A 14,963-nucleotide genomic window follows, 5' to 3' on the forward strand; every position below is an offset into this window, starting at 1 on the left:
AATTGAAAATAAAACTCTATATATTAATGAATTTTAAATTTTTTCTTTAAAATTTTTGGCTTAATAGCAGTTTTAGTCTCCTAACTTTCTCAAAGTTGCGATTTTAATTAGCCCCTTAAGAAAAAAAAACTACAAAACCGCCTCCTAAGTTTTGCATTTGTGGCAGTTTTGACCCCAATGTCAATTTTGACTCGGTCTACGCTGACGTGGCACCCTAAGTAAGGTGTCACGTGTTATTTTTTATGTTTTTTTTTACCAAAAATTGGCCTTGGGGATCAAAACTGCTACAGTTGCAAAACTTATGGGCGGTTTCGTAGTTTTTTTTTTCTTAGGAGGTCAAAATCGCAACTTCGTAAAAGTTAGGGGGCGAAAATTGTTATTAAGCCGAAAATTTTATACAATGTTGATTTAAATGTTTTACTTATCTATGCTAAATGATTTTTATCTGTTAAATTTATTGAGGTTTTACATGTTTTTAACGGTTAGTTTTCTTTTTAAACTTATTTGTGGATCTTAAATATATTTTGTTCCAGTAAATCGAAAAAACCATTGTTGCTTGAAAATGAGTCTAAAGATAGTTTATAATGCAAATGCTCTTCAACCCTATGAGAGACTCCATTAACAAGACTTAAAAGTGAACAATACCTCAAATATGTAATGTTCTAGACTTGAGGTCCGAACATTGACACACCATGAAGAGGTTGAACCTATACCAAACTCAAGAGCTGATAGATCATTTAGCCTCGACTAGAAGGCTATTGTTCCAGTACACCAAAAAATTTTACATTGTCTAACAATATAGACTACGAATAGTTTATAAATAATATCTACACTTCTTAACTTAATAAGACACTATTAATAGATGATAACAACTGTGAGGGCTCATACCATACAAAATCCAATGCGGATAATATTTCTGAATCACACAGTGGTGTGGAATATAATTAAGGTTGGAACAAGTTTAATGTCTTAAATTATACTTATAATTTATTCACAAGTTTTATAATATTAAATATACTTACAAGAATATTTGTCAAATGATAAAAGATAAAAGGAATATTTTTTTATGGAACAAAAGTAGTCTTTTAACACGATGCACTTTGGTTCCTTAGAGAAAAACATGAGAACTTGACGGTAGAGTTGAAATGTCAACCAAGCACATGAGAATTGAATAGGTAGAGTTGAAATGTCAACCAAGCATGAAGAATGCTTATATGTGTGATACATGAAATTTCTTGTCGCCATGCGAAGCCCATTTGTCTAATACTCCCTCCAATTTTATTTATAAAAGAAATTTGAGTCAACAAAAATTAATATATCTGATTCAATTTTTTAATCAGATACATTAATTTTTGTTGATCCAAATTTTTCTTATAAATAGAATCAGATTGAGTAGTTGATACGACTACGATGAAAGCTCATTACATGCGTGAACTAATTTGGATTCATAATATATTAAATCAAACAAATTACAAATGTGCCATTATTTAATATACACTATTATTCGTTTTTAAACAAGAAATGATATTTATACACAATTATTTTAGAATAATTTTGGTGGCACCTCTTGAATATTTTCATTGTGCTCTTATTTTATTTCTTCTTTTATTCTATCTATTTTTTTTTCAATTGTTATCTTAAAATTGTCTCAAAATAATTATATAAATATCTTTATTATTTTCAAAAGCAAAAATAACTCTCATCAATTTTAACTTTTTTAGTTTTTAGGGTTAAATATGTTTTTAATCATTATAAATATATCAATTTTTTCTATTAGTCCCTTAAAAAAAAAATACATCACAACTTTTATTTCGTACTTTTTTTTTTGCTTTCGTATTGGTTTCCGACCCATCAATGGTGGGCAACAAATCTGACTCATGCGTAGCGGCATGCGCACTAGCCAAGCGTTATTCCCCCTGTGAATCGAATCCGGTATTTCTCGGGTACGTCCTTGGGAGGAGTTCCTTGCCACTGTAGCCCAAGCAACTTGGTTTATTTCCTACTTTTTAGTCAACTTATGTTTGGTACTCATATTTTTTGATGAAATTTTCCAAAAATATAATTTATTTTTTTAACAAAACATGAATTTTTAAGCTTAGAAATTCATATTTAATTCATGTTTTGTTACATTTTTTAGTGTGTCATAATATTCTACCAATTTATGGTAAATTTTATTAGAAAATATGAAGACTAAAATGAGTTGACACCAAGAGTGGTAATTAAAAACTTTTGGAGGACTAAAAATCTAACAAATTTTTATTGAAATTAAAACAAAAAAATATAAAGACTAAAAACATATATTTAAATCTAGTTTTTAAAAGGAAAAACAAAAATGATTTTCAAAACTGTTATTTTGAAAACAGATTATTAGACAAGTTTTTAATTTTTAAAAACTAAAACAAATTTTGAGAACGGAATAAACATGTCCCCGTGCAACACGTTTTACATCTGAGGCGTGTGTCCCATTTGACCCAAAAATTCAATACTCGTGATTATTTCTTCTTCTTCTTCTTTTTATTTAATTTAATGAGAAAAAAACTTGTGATTGTTAAGCAAAGAAATTAGTAGACATATCACATCACTTGCATGTCGATGAAAAATACATTTTATTTTCTTCTTGATAACATGAAAAAGAAGTGTTATGAACACTTTATTTTTAACACTCTTTTTATTTACTCTCTTATTAATTAAAATTAATGTGAGTTATTAATTTTTAAAACGAGGTCTAGATAGAGTGGTGCAATCTATATAAGATTTCATCCAATAAAAATATAATGTTAAAGTGAGCGTTAAAAAAGAGTGTATGTTTCCTTTAACACACATTTGAGCGCATTATTTTTTCAACATTTATATTTGAATTTCAACATTCATAATTGTCAAACATTTATTTAACGCCTCATTTTATATACAAGTAAATAGTATGCCACAAACACTAATCAAGTCCATGGAGCAATTTTTACTCTAGCACAATCTCAAATCAAATTTATTTAAATACACACACAAATATATTTAAAAGAAGAATAATTTAGTCACATTATTTAATTATTTATTTATTTATTTATGAGTGTGTGCTCAAATAAATAGTATACATCCAAAAAAAATATTGATATGAGTTTATGCCCAATACCTATCTCCAAAAATTTGGTACATATCCTCTATCCTTCAATTATTATATCTTATTAATGTATAGATCAACACACAACCACTCACTGGTAGTAGTACAAGTACGACAGGCTGCTAGCCAATAGTTTTTTCTTGTGATCAAAATGCTGGCCAATAAAATTAAAAGGTTTTTTTTTTTTTTGTTGTTAATTCTGTTATAAATTTAGAAAAAAAGGTTTCTGATAATTTGATGAGTTTGAGAGAATTATTTTGGGTACGTACATGCAATGCAACACAGGCTTTAGTTTGAACGCTTGTTATTTGTTTGTGGCGGAGACGTATCAACTTGTGGTCCTAAACTCCAAATGTACTCCTGTTGTACCAGCTCATTTAAAAGTGTTTATCGTTTTTTATTTGGAAAATAATGTTCATTCATACACCCCATGTTTAATTTGAGAGAGAAGAAACATAATCACAATCTGATTGATAAGTGTTTTGATAAGAGGAAAAACATAAAGAAAAAATTAAGTGGTGAATGAGTGTTAATTATAAGTGTTGAAAATATTTAATGTCTAACAATTTTCTACTACTCCCTCCGTTCCATATTAGATGATATAGTTTTTTTTTAAGGAATATTAGATGATATAGTTGACAATGTGTATTGTTGACCTGACATATTTTAACCATATTTTTCTACTAATATACAAAGATAAATAATATTATATAAGATATTGTTGGATTTGTTTCGATTAATATTTTCAAAATATTAAATTTTCATAATTCTTTTAATAGATAATTAAAGATAAAAAAATATGCATTGGTATGTGTGATAGAATCAATCATGTCACTTAATATGAGATGGATAGAGTATTAAAATAGGGAATTGTTAACTGATGACTTTTGACACTAATTAAGGAAGCAAATATAATGGTATGTTATAGAAAGTTGTGCGGTCAACTCTTCAAAAATCTAAAAAGAAAATGTTATTTTCAATTTAAAACTTTCTTTTTTTTGGCTTCCTAGAATGACCCATTAATATATGGAAATGCTAACCAGTGCCCTAAGCTCACTAGTTAAGAAGATTAATATAGAAATTATGCATTACAAATTGGTGAAAAATGAAATGTTTAACTTTATGAAAGTCAAAAAGGTGTTGTTTTTAATAAAAAATTTCTATTTTTAATATCCTTAATCATTGTCCTTAGGATACTGGTTAGCAAAACCCGAAAATATATCAGGAGTATTTTCAAATAAATTCATTGATTTTAGTGTTTTTAATTTTTCTTTCATAAAAAAACGTGAGTGAGTAACTCACAAGAGGAGATACGTACTACTTATAGACATTAGACATATAGATGATATATGTCTCTCTGTGCTTCGATTGTTCTCTCTAAGATTATTATATATAGATCTAACGGCACTCATACTAAGAATTGGTAGGAGTAAGACAAGCTATTACCAACCAGACTCTATAGAGAATATGGTGAGAACCCCTTATTGTGACAAAAATGGACTAAGGAAAGGCACATGGACACCCGAGGAAGACAAAAAGTTGATTGCTTATGTAACTAGGTATGGCTGTTGGAATTGGCGACAATTACCTAAATTTGCAGGTATAGAAAAGTTATTACAGTTAATAGTTTATGTGTGTTGTATTTCTTTTAGTTTTTGTGCTATATATCTTGGAATTCAGTACTTAATTTGTTTGCAGGTCTTGAAAGGTGTGGGAAGAGTTGTAGACTAAGGTGGTTGAACTATCTAAGGCCAGATATCAAAAGAGGGAGCTTTAGTCATGAAGAAGAAGAGACTATCATCAAACTTCATGAAAAATTGGGTAATAGGTACGTACGTATGTATCAACACAATAATAATGATATTTGTGTATATCATAAACCTATTAAATCACTCTATTTTGCTCTCCATCTCTTTCTCTCTAATGTATGCATTCAATTTGTGTATATCATATATAAACCTATCAAATCACTCTATTTTTTATATCTTTTTATATTCAAATAGTTGATAAAAAGGCACACACATGCCAACAATTAACCTACACGTCCATGAGTTTTTTAGGATAAATTTGATTAAAAGCATTTCAACATATTATATTATCCCCATCTTAAATAACATTGCAATAAATTTGACAATGTGAAAATTAATGATTCTACCACTCTTTAAAATTGTAGAATTTTCCAACCGTGGAGATATATCCATCCATTTTTTAAAAATGTATCTCTTAAATTTACACTCGTGCCCTTAATGGATATATAGATAATTTGATGAATTGATTTCCCAACAAAATCATTCTTCACTAAAAATCTCTTAAAAAGTTTTAAAAAAGTTTTTTTTGATAAAAAAAATTCACATATCTACGTTTTACACCTGGAACCCTCTGATTATTTTTGTTTTTTTGCATCATTAACCCAAAAAGCTCAAGAACTCAAAAGTTTGAACACCTATGTTAGAATCCTGACTCCGCCATTGTCAGACACCTTTTCCTTACATCCACAAAAACATTTCAATATAATGTATTCTCCATCTCAAGTAACATTACATTTAATGATTATATAACTCATTCCGAAATTGTGTACTACTCTAGAATACTCTCACTCGAGAGTTACAAATAACGGTAACACACGTCTCACATATCAAATGATCACCCAAGAATAACGAAGATAAATTTATATCTCTTTATGATAATATCACCTAAGATTGGCATATTTCACATCTTCAAAACTCTCTCTAGTTGAAAAAGGAGAGGAGAGAGTATTGACCTCCGTTTATGAATATGATGTAAAGTGCATAGACATTAATATTGTCCCACCACTCTTTATACATCTTAGAACATACTCTTTGATCTCAACTATACAAAGCTAACAATTTGTTTGGGATTGGGGGTCTTGTTTTATACATAATATTAGGGCTTTAAATGATAATCAAATGATTTATATTAATTGTGCAGATGGACCATGATTTCTGCAAATTTACCAGGGAGAACAGATAACGAGATAAAGAACTACTGGCACACCACCATAAAAAAGACTCTTGTAAAGAATAAGTCAAACACCAAACGTGGAACGAAAAAAGCCAAAGACTCAAATTCAAAAAATCACCCTACAATGGAAAAACCCAAGAAACTTGGAGAAATGTTAGAGAACAACAGTGATTTCAATATTACGAGTCCACCATCTTCACAACCATCTACAAGTGCATCCTCTTGCATATCATTAATGGACACTGCAGCTACTACTACAATATCATATGAAAATTCTTCTCTTTTTGATGACTATGACGACCTTCCTTTTATGGATGCATATGTGAGTGAAAATTTCTGGACAGAGCCATATATAATAGACAGTTTATATGTCCTTCCAAATGAAGATTCTATATTACTTGAACATGAATACTTTAGTCCTGTATACGATGCAGAACTTTGGAGCCATGGAAAATAAATCGTTACTGTAATGTGGGGGTATACTCTTTTGAAAATGTCCCGTAGATAATATAACATCATTTGCTTCCTATCTTGTCTTGTTTTTATAATTAGAATTATATTTTTTTTTAATGTTGTACTCTGAAATAAAATGGCATCTCTTTTGTAACAAAAAAAATGGCATCTCTTTCTCTCTCTCTCTCTCTTTTTTTTTTTTTTTTTAAGAAACTCTCCTGTTTTTTGTTTACTATGTCTCTATCGCTCTCCCCCAATTATTTATTTAGTCAACCCGAGTTAACTTGCGATGCAAGTAACTCAAGTGAACTAGTTTGTTTTTGGAGCTTATTACACTTTTGAATATAAATACTCTATGCCTTTAGTTGTTAATGTATGCAATTCACAATTTATTAAGGTTTTTTTTTGTTATTCTCTCAAAACCTAATCCTGTGTTTAAGGTTTTACAACACAAAAGTTTGCCTTAACTCGTTTTTACCTATTTAACCTTGAATCGTAAACTTGTAATGAGAAATGGTAGCAAAATACATTTTAACTCATACTTTTCAACACACTCTCTTTGATTGGTTATAATTCACATGGGACCCACCAAATTTATATGGGACCCATCTAATTTGGTGGGACCCATGTGAATTTTAACCAATCAAAGTGAGTGTGATGGAAAGTGTGTTGCTAGCATTCCTCGATCTAAAATTAAAATTATATAAAATTTATTATACACATGACATATGTATGCTAATATAATATTGTATATAGGTCAATATTGTAAAATATGACTTAATTATAAAGACAACGTATACATAACCCCCGTAATAAAGAATTACGTTCAACTTAACATCAAAATACAAAATTAACTTACAAAATCATAAGTTTCATAAGACTCTAAACCATCCGAAAGAGTAAGTTTCACATGTTGATAAAGTTGTTAATAAACCTATCCAAAAAATAAACTAGTTAATTTCTTCAAAAGTTCAATCTTTCTATAAGGTTTCAGAACATCATTATCATCAGTGTCTTCATCTCCAGCTTCATCAAATTCTTCTCCATATATTAAAGGGTTTTCAATATTAGAACCAAATATATGGCTTGAACCCACTTCAACATTAATTTCAATATCTTATGCTTAAAAAAAAGAATTAGATTTTTTAAGAAAATGACCCAATATATATATATATATATATATATATATATATATATATATATATAATGTTTTTATAAACGTAAACTCGATCAAGCTTACCCGAGTTTACATGAGTTTATTGAGTTTAACACGTGTTAGATCGGTCAAACTCATCAAACATTATGATTTCACCAAAAATCAAGTTTACCTCCGATTTAACACGTTTTTGGCATCTAAAAACGTAACACTCGATTTGTGGAACACTGCCTACGCTTCTCAATTTCATATTCTTCTAGTTTGTTCTATCAAATTGGTATCGGAGCCTATCAATTAAGTCAACCACATTTATATGGACACCACTTGTGTACCATTGGGATACCAATGTTATATAACATTGGCCAATGAAAGTGTGCCACATAGCAGTTCACATGCATATTTTTTCTATTTCCTCTTTAGACATTCTTATGTGGCACGCCTTCATTGATCAATGTTATATAACATTGGTATCCCAATGGTACACAAGAGGTGTCCCATTTATATACAAGCACCAAATCCAAGAATGTTGGAGTGACGTGAGGGGTGTATGGAGAAGAAAATCTAAGTTTCACATCGGATAGATAAGACTTTTGATAAGAATTTCAAAAGATGACTAAAGATGAGCCATCTATATGAGGAGACACTCGTCTTTAAAAACTCTTTAAAAACTTTTGAATAATTTTCTCTATCATACTCACATTATATTCCTACTATTTTTTTTTTCTCTTATTGTTTTTGACTAATAAAAAAGGATAAAAAGTTATCATAAAAATTAATATCATTATTGAACACATCATAAACCAAAACTAAAAAGGACTCAGATACAAATGGCCTCGAGGCCCCAAAGCTGAACACCACGGAAAGAACATGCATTGAGATGATCACAAAGAAAAGCAACCAAACACAAACCCTACACCAATGGGACAATAATACAGAGTACAGACAGCTTAAGCTTGTGGTCAAAATAACCCAACAGAAATTAGTACTAGATGTGTGTATTTATTTATACGTCGCTTAATACATAGATCACCACACACTCATACTAAGAATTGGTAACAGTAACTATAGGATAGAGAAAATGGTGATCAAATTCAAATGGATTGAACACGCTACCTAGAACCCCATGTTGTGACAAAAATGGATTGTAGAAAGGCACGCGGAAATCTGAAGAAGACAAAAACTTGATATGTATTGACATATTTTATATTTATCTGTTTCAATTATACATAACAATATAAACTTCCAAATGTAACTGTGCCTTGTATCTATGGCCGTTATGAGAGTTTAGATATGTGTAAACTTAATTTTTCTTTTTTATGTTTAATCATTTTATTATATCTATCCTTTAAACTTTCGGTTGGTCAAATTGTAAATAAATTTAAAAAATATTCATAAACTGTTGATAAAATTTTAACAATAATTACAATTTATAAAACTTCTTTTGATAGATGCAATAAAAATCATAATGGTTAATGTTATGCTATGTTTTAGATGAGCCGTTTGTTGTAATTTGGGGTCTAACTCATCCTTACAAAATCGACTTGTGAGGTGAGGATTGTCCCCACTTATAAACACATTGTCAGGCCATGTCCTATCCGATGTGGGACTCTTAACACACCCCCTCACGACCAGCATTATTGGGCTTGGTTCGTGGACATAAACAGTGGGTGGCCCGATAGCAGAAACCTGATAGCAGGTGGCCCAATGGATCTTGGAGAGGCTCCGATACCATGTTGTAATTTGGGGCCTAACTCATCCTTACAAAATCGACTTGTGAGGTGAGGATTGCCCCCACTTATAAACACATTGTCAGGTCATGTCTTATCCGATGTGGGACTCTTAACACCGTTTGTAACACTTATATTTTTGTGATTTCACATTAGTCTTAATTCGTTGTTGATTTAGATTCCACCACTAATCGATCCTGTCCACTAGAAAAAACACAACAACATGCCCAAGTAACAAATTTTTAGAAATGACTTCTGATCTAAAAGCAAAATTGATCGGCCCACAATACCCAAAAAAAAAAAAAAATCAGTCAGCCACTGGAGAGGGGACCATAACCATCCCAAAAACTTCGAACAAGACATTAACTTTCAATGTCGAAGCAAAAGCAATCAGCCAACCAGAATATAGACGACAAATCCCTAAGAGAATCAACAGGTGGAGCTATAGTGCAAACATAATCAGATTGGAAAAGGGTCTAAATCGACAACAACCCAAAATCGGCAAGAGTTAGCGGCCACAAAGATGGACCCAGTTCAGAAATCAACATGAGCATACAACACAAGAAAAACACAAAACCCCCTAAAAACAACATAAGCCATAATATTTATGAGATCTAGTGCTAAGGTGTTTCGTTAGTGATCTAGTTCTATACATTTGGTGCATTTTTCATATCTTGAGTTTTACAAATATGTAGATAATTGAATTAGTTTTTTAAGAGTATAAGATTTCTTATTGACCTTAGCTTAGTATTTGATCATTTCTTAGGTTGTGCAATTCCTTTTGAAGTGCAACAAAAGCCATTCAATTCCTAACATACATATCTACATTTCTTATGAATACATTAAAACCTAATTATATTGTTTTGATTCTGCAAAATCTCTCTATGAAAATACCCCAACTTTTCATGCGAGCTAAGTTAGTGTGGAGAACCTAACCTATTCCATCTTACGATGTGATGTGATGAGCTCCCTGAGTGATGGTGTTAAAGTCTTTTACCATATTTAAAGGGTTAAAATACAATTTTTCCTGTTCTTTCTTAAATAGTAGTACAAAATTGTAAATCAAACTCTAGGCTCCAAGAATCATCTTTTCTAAATAACCTTTAGTGATTCTTGATCAACCTAGTTAATACCCAAAACTTTCTAGTCTAAGAAAGTCAAATCTTTTTACTAAAGCCTATAAGAAAGTCAATTATCACCATAGAAATATCTTATCGTGTAAGTTCTACAAATGAGTAAGTTTCATTCATCCTCAAATTCAGGATTCCTTCATTTGGGTGTAGTTAATTTATCTTTTCTTTTTCGATTATTCCATTGATTATAAATATTTCGCCGTTTTTCTAAGGAAAGGATTTTGTCGTTTTAAAGGTGGGAAATCAAGCTAGAAGGCATTTTGTGGAAGTGGATTTCAATGATTATTGGCCATCTTAGCACATCCTAACCGCCCTATATATTTCACAAATATTAGTGATCTCAACCCTATACATTAAAATTATTATAGTTTATAGCTGCAAATTAAAAGTGTAGGCCTCAACGCCGATGCTTTAGCATCTGCCAAGCTGACGCTACCCATAAAAAACGAGCCCATTGATTTAACTTGTATCAATTACGTTTTTTTTCCCTATATATGTAAATAAAACTGCATGAATTTTTCCCTACATGTCTCATGCAATCTTGTATTTCTCATTGCTTAATTGAACAATCCATATAAATTTAGAAACAAAAATATTATGCATAACACATTGTAAATCATCCCTCGCATATATATCATGAAAATTGGAGTTGGATAGCTTAACATGTTGACATTTGTCATTCAAAAAAATATGACGAAACTTAAATAAGGAAATACCAACTAGTTGAAGTTGTTTATAAGAAAAATGATTTATAGACAATCAATCATCTATTAGAATATACCGAAATTGGTATGATATACTTCCTCTATTCCTTTTTAAGTGTCATTTGACTATGAATTTAACGTTTTTAATTAATTGTCGTTTTTGATATTCTACGTGTATAATTTTTCAATTATACTATTCCAATTACTCTTATCTTTTTCAATAAAACTAATAAATTCTATCTATTTAAAAAACTAAAGTTCGCTTTTTTAAACAAAGTTTTTTTTTTTGTTCTTTTTTAAAAAAAAATTACCTATAATAATGATTTTGTGAAGAGTTGAAATTCTATAAATATGAAGATGAGTAACATTGTAAAAAAATAAAAGAACAAATTTTATGGAAAAAATAAAAGACTACGAATGTTTAAATAGAAGAAAGAGTGGAGGACTCATTAAGACAAAAAGAAGAAGGAGAAATAGTTGACTATTGTTTGTTATGGAGAGAGAGATAAAGTGTGTTTAGAAAAATAGGAATTTATTTCTTAAAAAAATAGGAATTTATTGAAGAAAGAGATAATAACTTTGTTTGTTATGGAAAAAAAATAACACATTAAATTGATTCGAAAGAGAAAGTGTGTGCAAAAAAAATAATTTTATTTGTGGATTAAAATGGGGGTATAGTAAGAGGAAAAAAGGTCCATAAATCCACTTTCTTAAATTTGTGTTAATATTTTAAAACCAACCTTAAAAAGGAAGGTGGGAATATCAAAAAGATGTTTGTGTAATAATACCCAAGGATATAATTGTTATATATATATAGACCTTAATAGTGATATTACTTGATTTAAAAATTCATTTTATTCTTTTCCTTCTAAAAAAAAATTCATTTTATTCTTTGATGAAAAAAAATTCCATGTTATTATCATAAATTCATTTTTTATTTTGACGTGTATTCAACAATGAATTGTTGTTTTTAATTGTGAATGTATTTCATTTGTAACTCAAGTTGAAAAGGAAAATTAGATAGTCGTTTTATAATAATAATATTAGCGTCGTCCCATGTGGCGCTAAATTTAATTAAGAATCCAAATGTAGATGTACGAAGGGACATTGACCTTGTAGATTTGGCTAAAGCTAATTAGCGTTGGTCAGGTCGACACTATAAGTGTTGCGTCGAGATGTTTAGCCTACTAACGGTTTGCAGCGAGGAAATAAGCATCAGCTATGACGCAAGGTCGATTATGTTTGCCTTTGTGTTAACTTGCGCTTTTTGTGTGGGCTTTTGCTGACGCTACGGTGCAAAATTCTTAGTTATAATTATTTATTAAAGCATTTCCCACCAACCAATAAATTTATCATCATCCATTTTAGTTTTCTATGGTGTAAATTTATTATTAACCATAGATGTTAATTTTAATTGGTCAATATTACAGTTTAAACATTTAAGATTGTTTTTCAATCTTTGATAAATTTTCACAAGAATTATTTTACAAAAAAAAAAAAAACCCTTTTCAATATTTCACATATTGATGGCTCCGTGATCTATAATGGTTCAACCACCTCATCCTCACATGTGGTCAAATTATGTGCTACTATTAAAATTGTGATAGAGTTTCTTCTAACTATATTTTTTTTATGAATGCTTGATTTATAATTTTATATCAAATACAATTCCTTGAGCCAAAAATCTTAAAACCCTAAGCATCAATATCTTCAATTCCTATTGCTGAAATATCTTTAACAATATCCCAATTTGTGAAACCTTTCCAGAATTTGAACTGTCTTAAATCTTGAGCTGTTTGGAATTCAATGAATCCTCCGAGAAACATTTAACACCCTTGAACTTTCAATTGATTGATTATGCACCTCCAACTCATTGAAACACCAAAGAACATAAAAGCCTAAAAAAAACATTTCTAGGTGAAAATAATTTTCATATTCTTTTTCCTTTCACTCTTCCTATTGAACCCTCAATACCAAGAAGATGAACACCCGTACGTCATATAAATATGATCTAAGCTCACACTCAATTTCACCAACCCAAAAGAATCAAAGACTTTTCTTAGGGATTTTCTAACTATGAAGAGAGAATGAGAAATCATGAAATTTTAAGTTTCAAAAAGTGTGAGTTTTCATTTATATATGCCAAAGAAAATCACCGATGCATAAATAAAAACTGAGTTTCAATAGTGGATTAAAATCAACATTAAACAAGTTTTACACAATTTGAATCCAGACTATAAGAAGAGAGTTCCACTTTTGAAAATTGTAATGGATTTAAATCAACATTAAACAAACATTTTACCATGATCTAGCTACTAGAAATAATTTCCACCGGTGGAAATTATGATTTCCACTGAAGATTCAAAAAAATTCCGGTGAGGTTTTCAACATCGATTTGAATCAACATATAAATGATTTAACCAAGATTTGAATCCAAGGTACCAGGGACCAAAACAACATGAAAAACATACTTTCTATGAAATGTGTGATTTTAAAAAAATATCCTTTGATTCTTAAGAAACGGGAATTATTGAGGGACACATCAATGTACATTAATTCTAAACTAAATCTAGTTTTAACATCCATCAAAAGTTTCTCAGGAATTGAGTTTTAAGGTCAAACTCAATTGAAAGTTTCTCAAGAATTCAAGAATTTGCTCCCTTTTTTTATGGAATACTTATAATTTTAAAAGAAACTATTTAAGAAGCAACTTGGAAAAGACAATTCTGTATTAACTGACATAACTACGTTTATTTTGCACAACTTGACTACTTCTTTTAGGGGAACTTAACTACTTATTTTAAAGAGTGTGAAATATTTTTATTTGTTGCTTATACACAAGACCAGAGGATCAAAGTTCTTTGGTCCTCCCTCTAAAACCGCCTTACCTTTTTCTCCCCAAATCAAATCATCTTTTTCAAAGACGTAGTTACAGAGTTGGTGGTGCGACGAGAGATGTTTTTCATGCGCACCACTATCAAACCAACGAGGTTGTAACGTCTCATTTTTGACAATAAAAGTTTAAAACATTTTCATCTTAACTAGAAATTGGCTTTAAAAATTTAGCTTAAAACATCAAATAAAATAAAGGCAAAATATTTCTCACAGTCCTTTAAGTTGAATGTTTACAACAAGTAAGTGCTTTTAATTTTTTTTTGTCACAAATTAGTCCTTTTAAGTCACTTAATATTTACATTGTTACCCTTTTTTTAGCCAGCATAGTTAAAAAGGGTTATGAACCATTTAACCTTGAGGGTGTATGTCCAAAAGTGCTTATGACATCAAACAAAATTACTTAAACACATTTTTCTTCTTCAAGTTTTTTAATTCAAGCCTAATTTTACATATAAATATTTTATCAACAATACTATAAAGCAAGTAATAGATCAACATTGTGTCAAATCAAGATTGAATAATACACTTATGAACCATAGTTTTGAGAGCGGTGAATTTGGACATATTAACTTAACATTAAGTGTCTACATAAACATTTTTTTAATTAAATTTGATGAAAATAAAATAACAATGCAAATATTTTCTGACTTAAATGACCAATTTGTAATAAACAAACTTAAAAGACTAACTTGTTATAACATCTAACTTAAAAGACCGCAAATTGTATTTAAACTAGAATGTATTTCAATCTAAGAAACATTAAAAAATATTTATAAATGCATAATTGACAATTTTGAA

The 14,963-nt window shown here is 29.7% G+C and overlaps 1 protein-coding gene across 1 annotated transcript; it reads left to right on the plus strand.

Annotated features, from left to right (window-relative positions):
- The first annotated feature begins 4,383 nt into the window (after positions 1-4,383).
- LOC11413233 (transcription factor MYB14) lies at positions 4,384-6,626 on the plus strand. Its single transcript, XM_003597033.4, has 3 exons — positions 4,384-4,715; positions 4,814-4,943; positions 6,065-6,626. Exons 1-3 carry the CDS (start codon positions 4,583-4,585, stop codon positions 6,552-6,554), a joined length of 753 nt encoding a protein of 250 aa, XP_003597081.1. The 5' UTR covers positions 4,384-4,582; the 3' UTR covers positions 6,555-6,626.
- The last annotated feature ends 8,337 nt before the right edge of the window (positions 6,627-14,963 follow it).

This window comes from Medicago truncatula, chromosome 2 (assembly GCF_003473485.1).
Source record: "Medicago truncatula cultivar Jemalong A17 chromosome 2, MtrunA17r5.0-ANR, whole genome shotgun sequence".
NCBI lineage: Eukaryota > Viridiplantae > Streptophyta > Magnoliopsida > Fabales > Fabaceae > Medicago > Medicago truncatula.

Coding starts and splice junctions, on each gene's coding strand:
- LOC11413233 (XM_003597033.4), top strand. CDS start 4,583: ATGGTGAGAACCCCTTATTGTGACAAAAATGGACTAAGGAAAGGCACA. Junction 4,716..4,813: donor ACAATTACCTAAATTTGCAG/GTATAGAAAAGT, acceptor ATTTGTTTGCAG/GTCTTGAAAGGTGTGGGAAG. Junction 4,944..6,064: donor CATGAAAAATTGGGTAATAG/GTACGTACGTAT, acceptor TTAATTGTGCAG/ATGGACCATGATTTCTGCAA.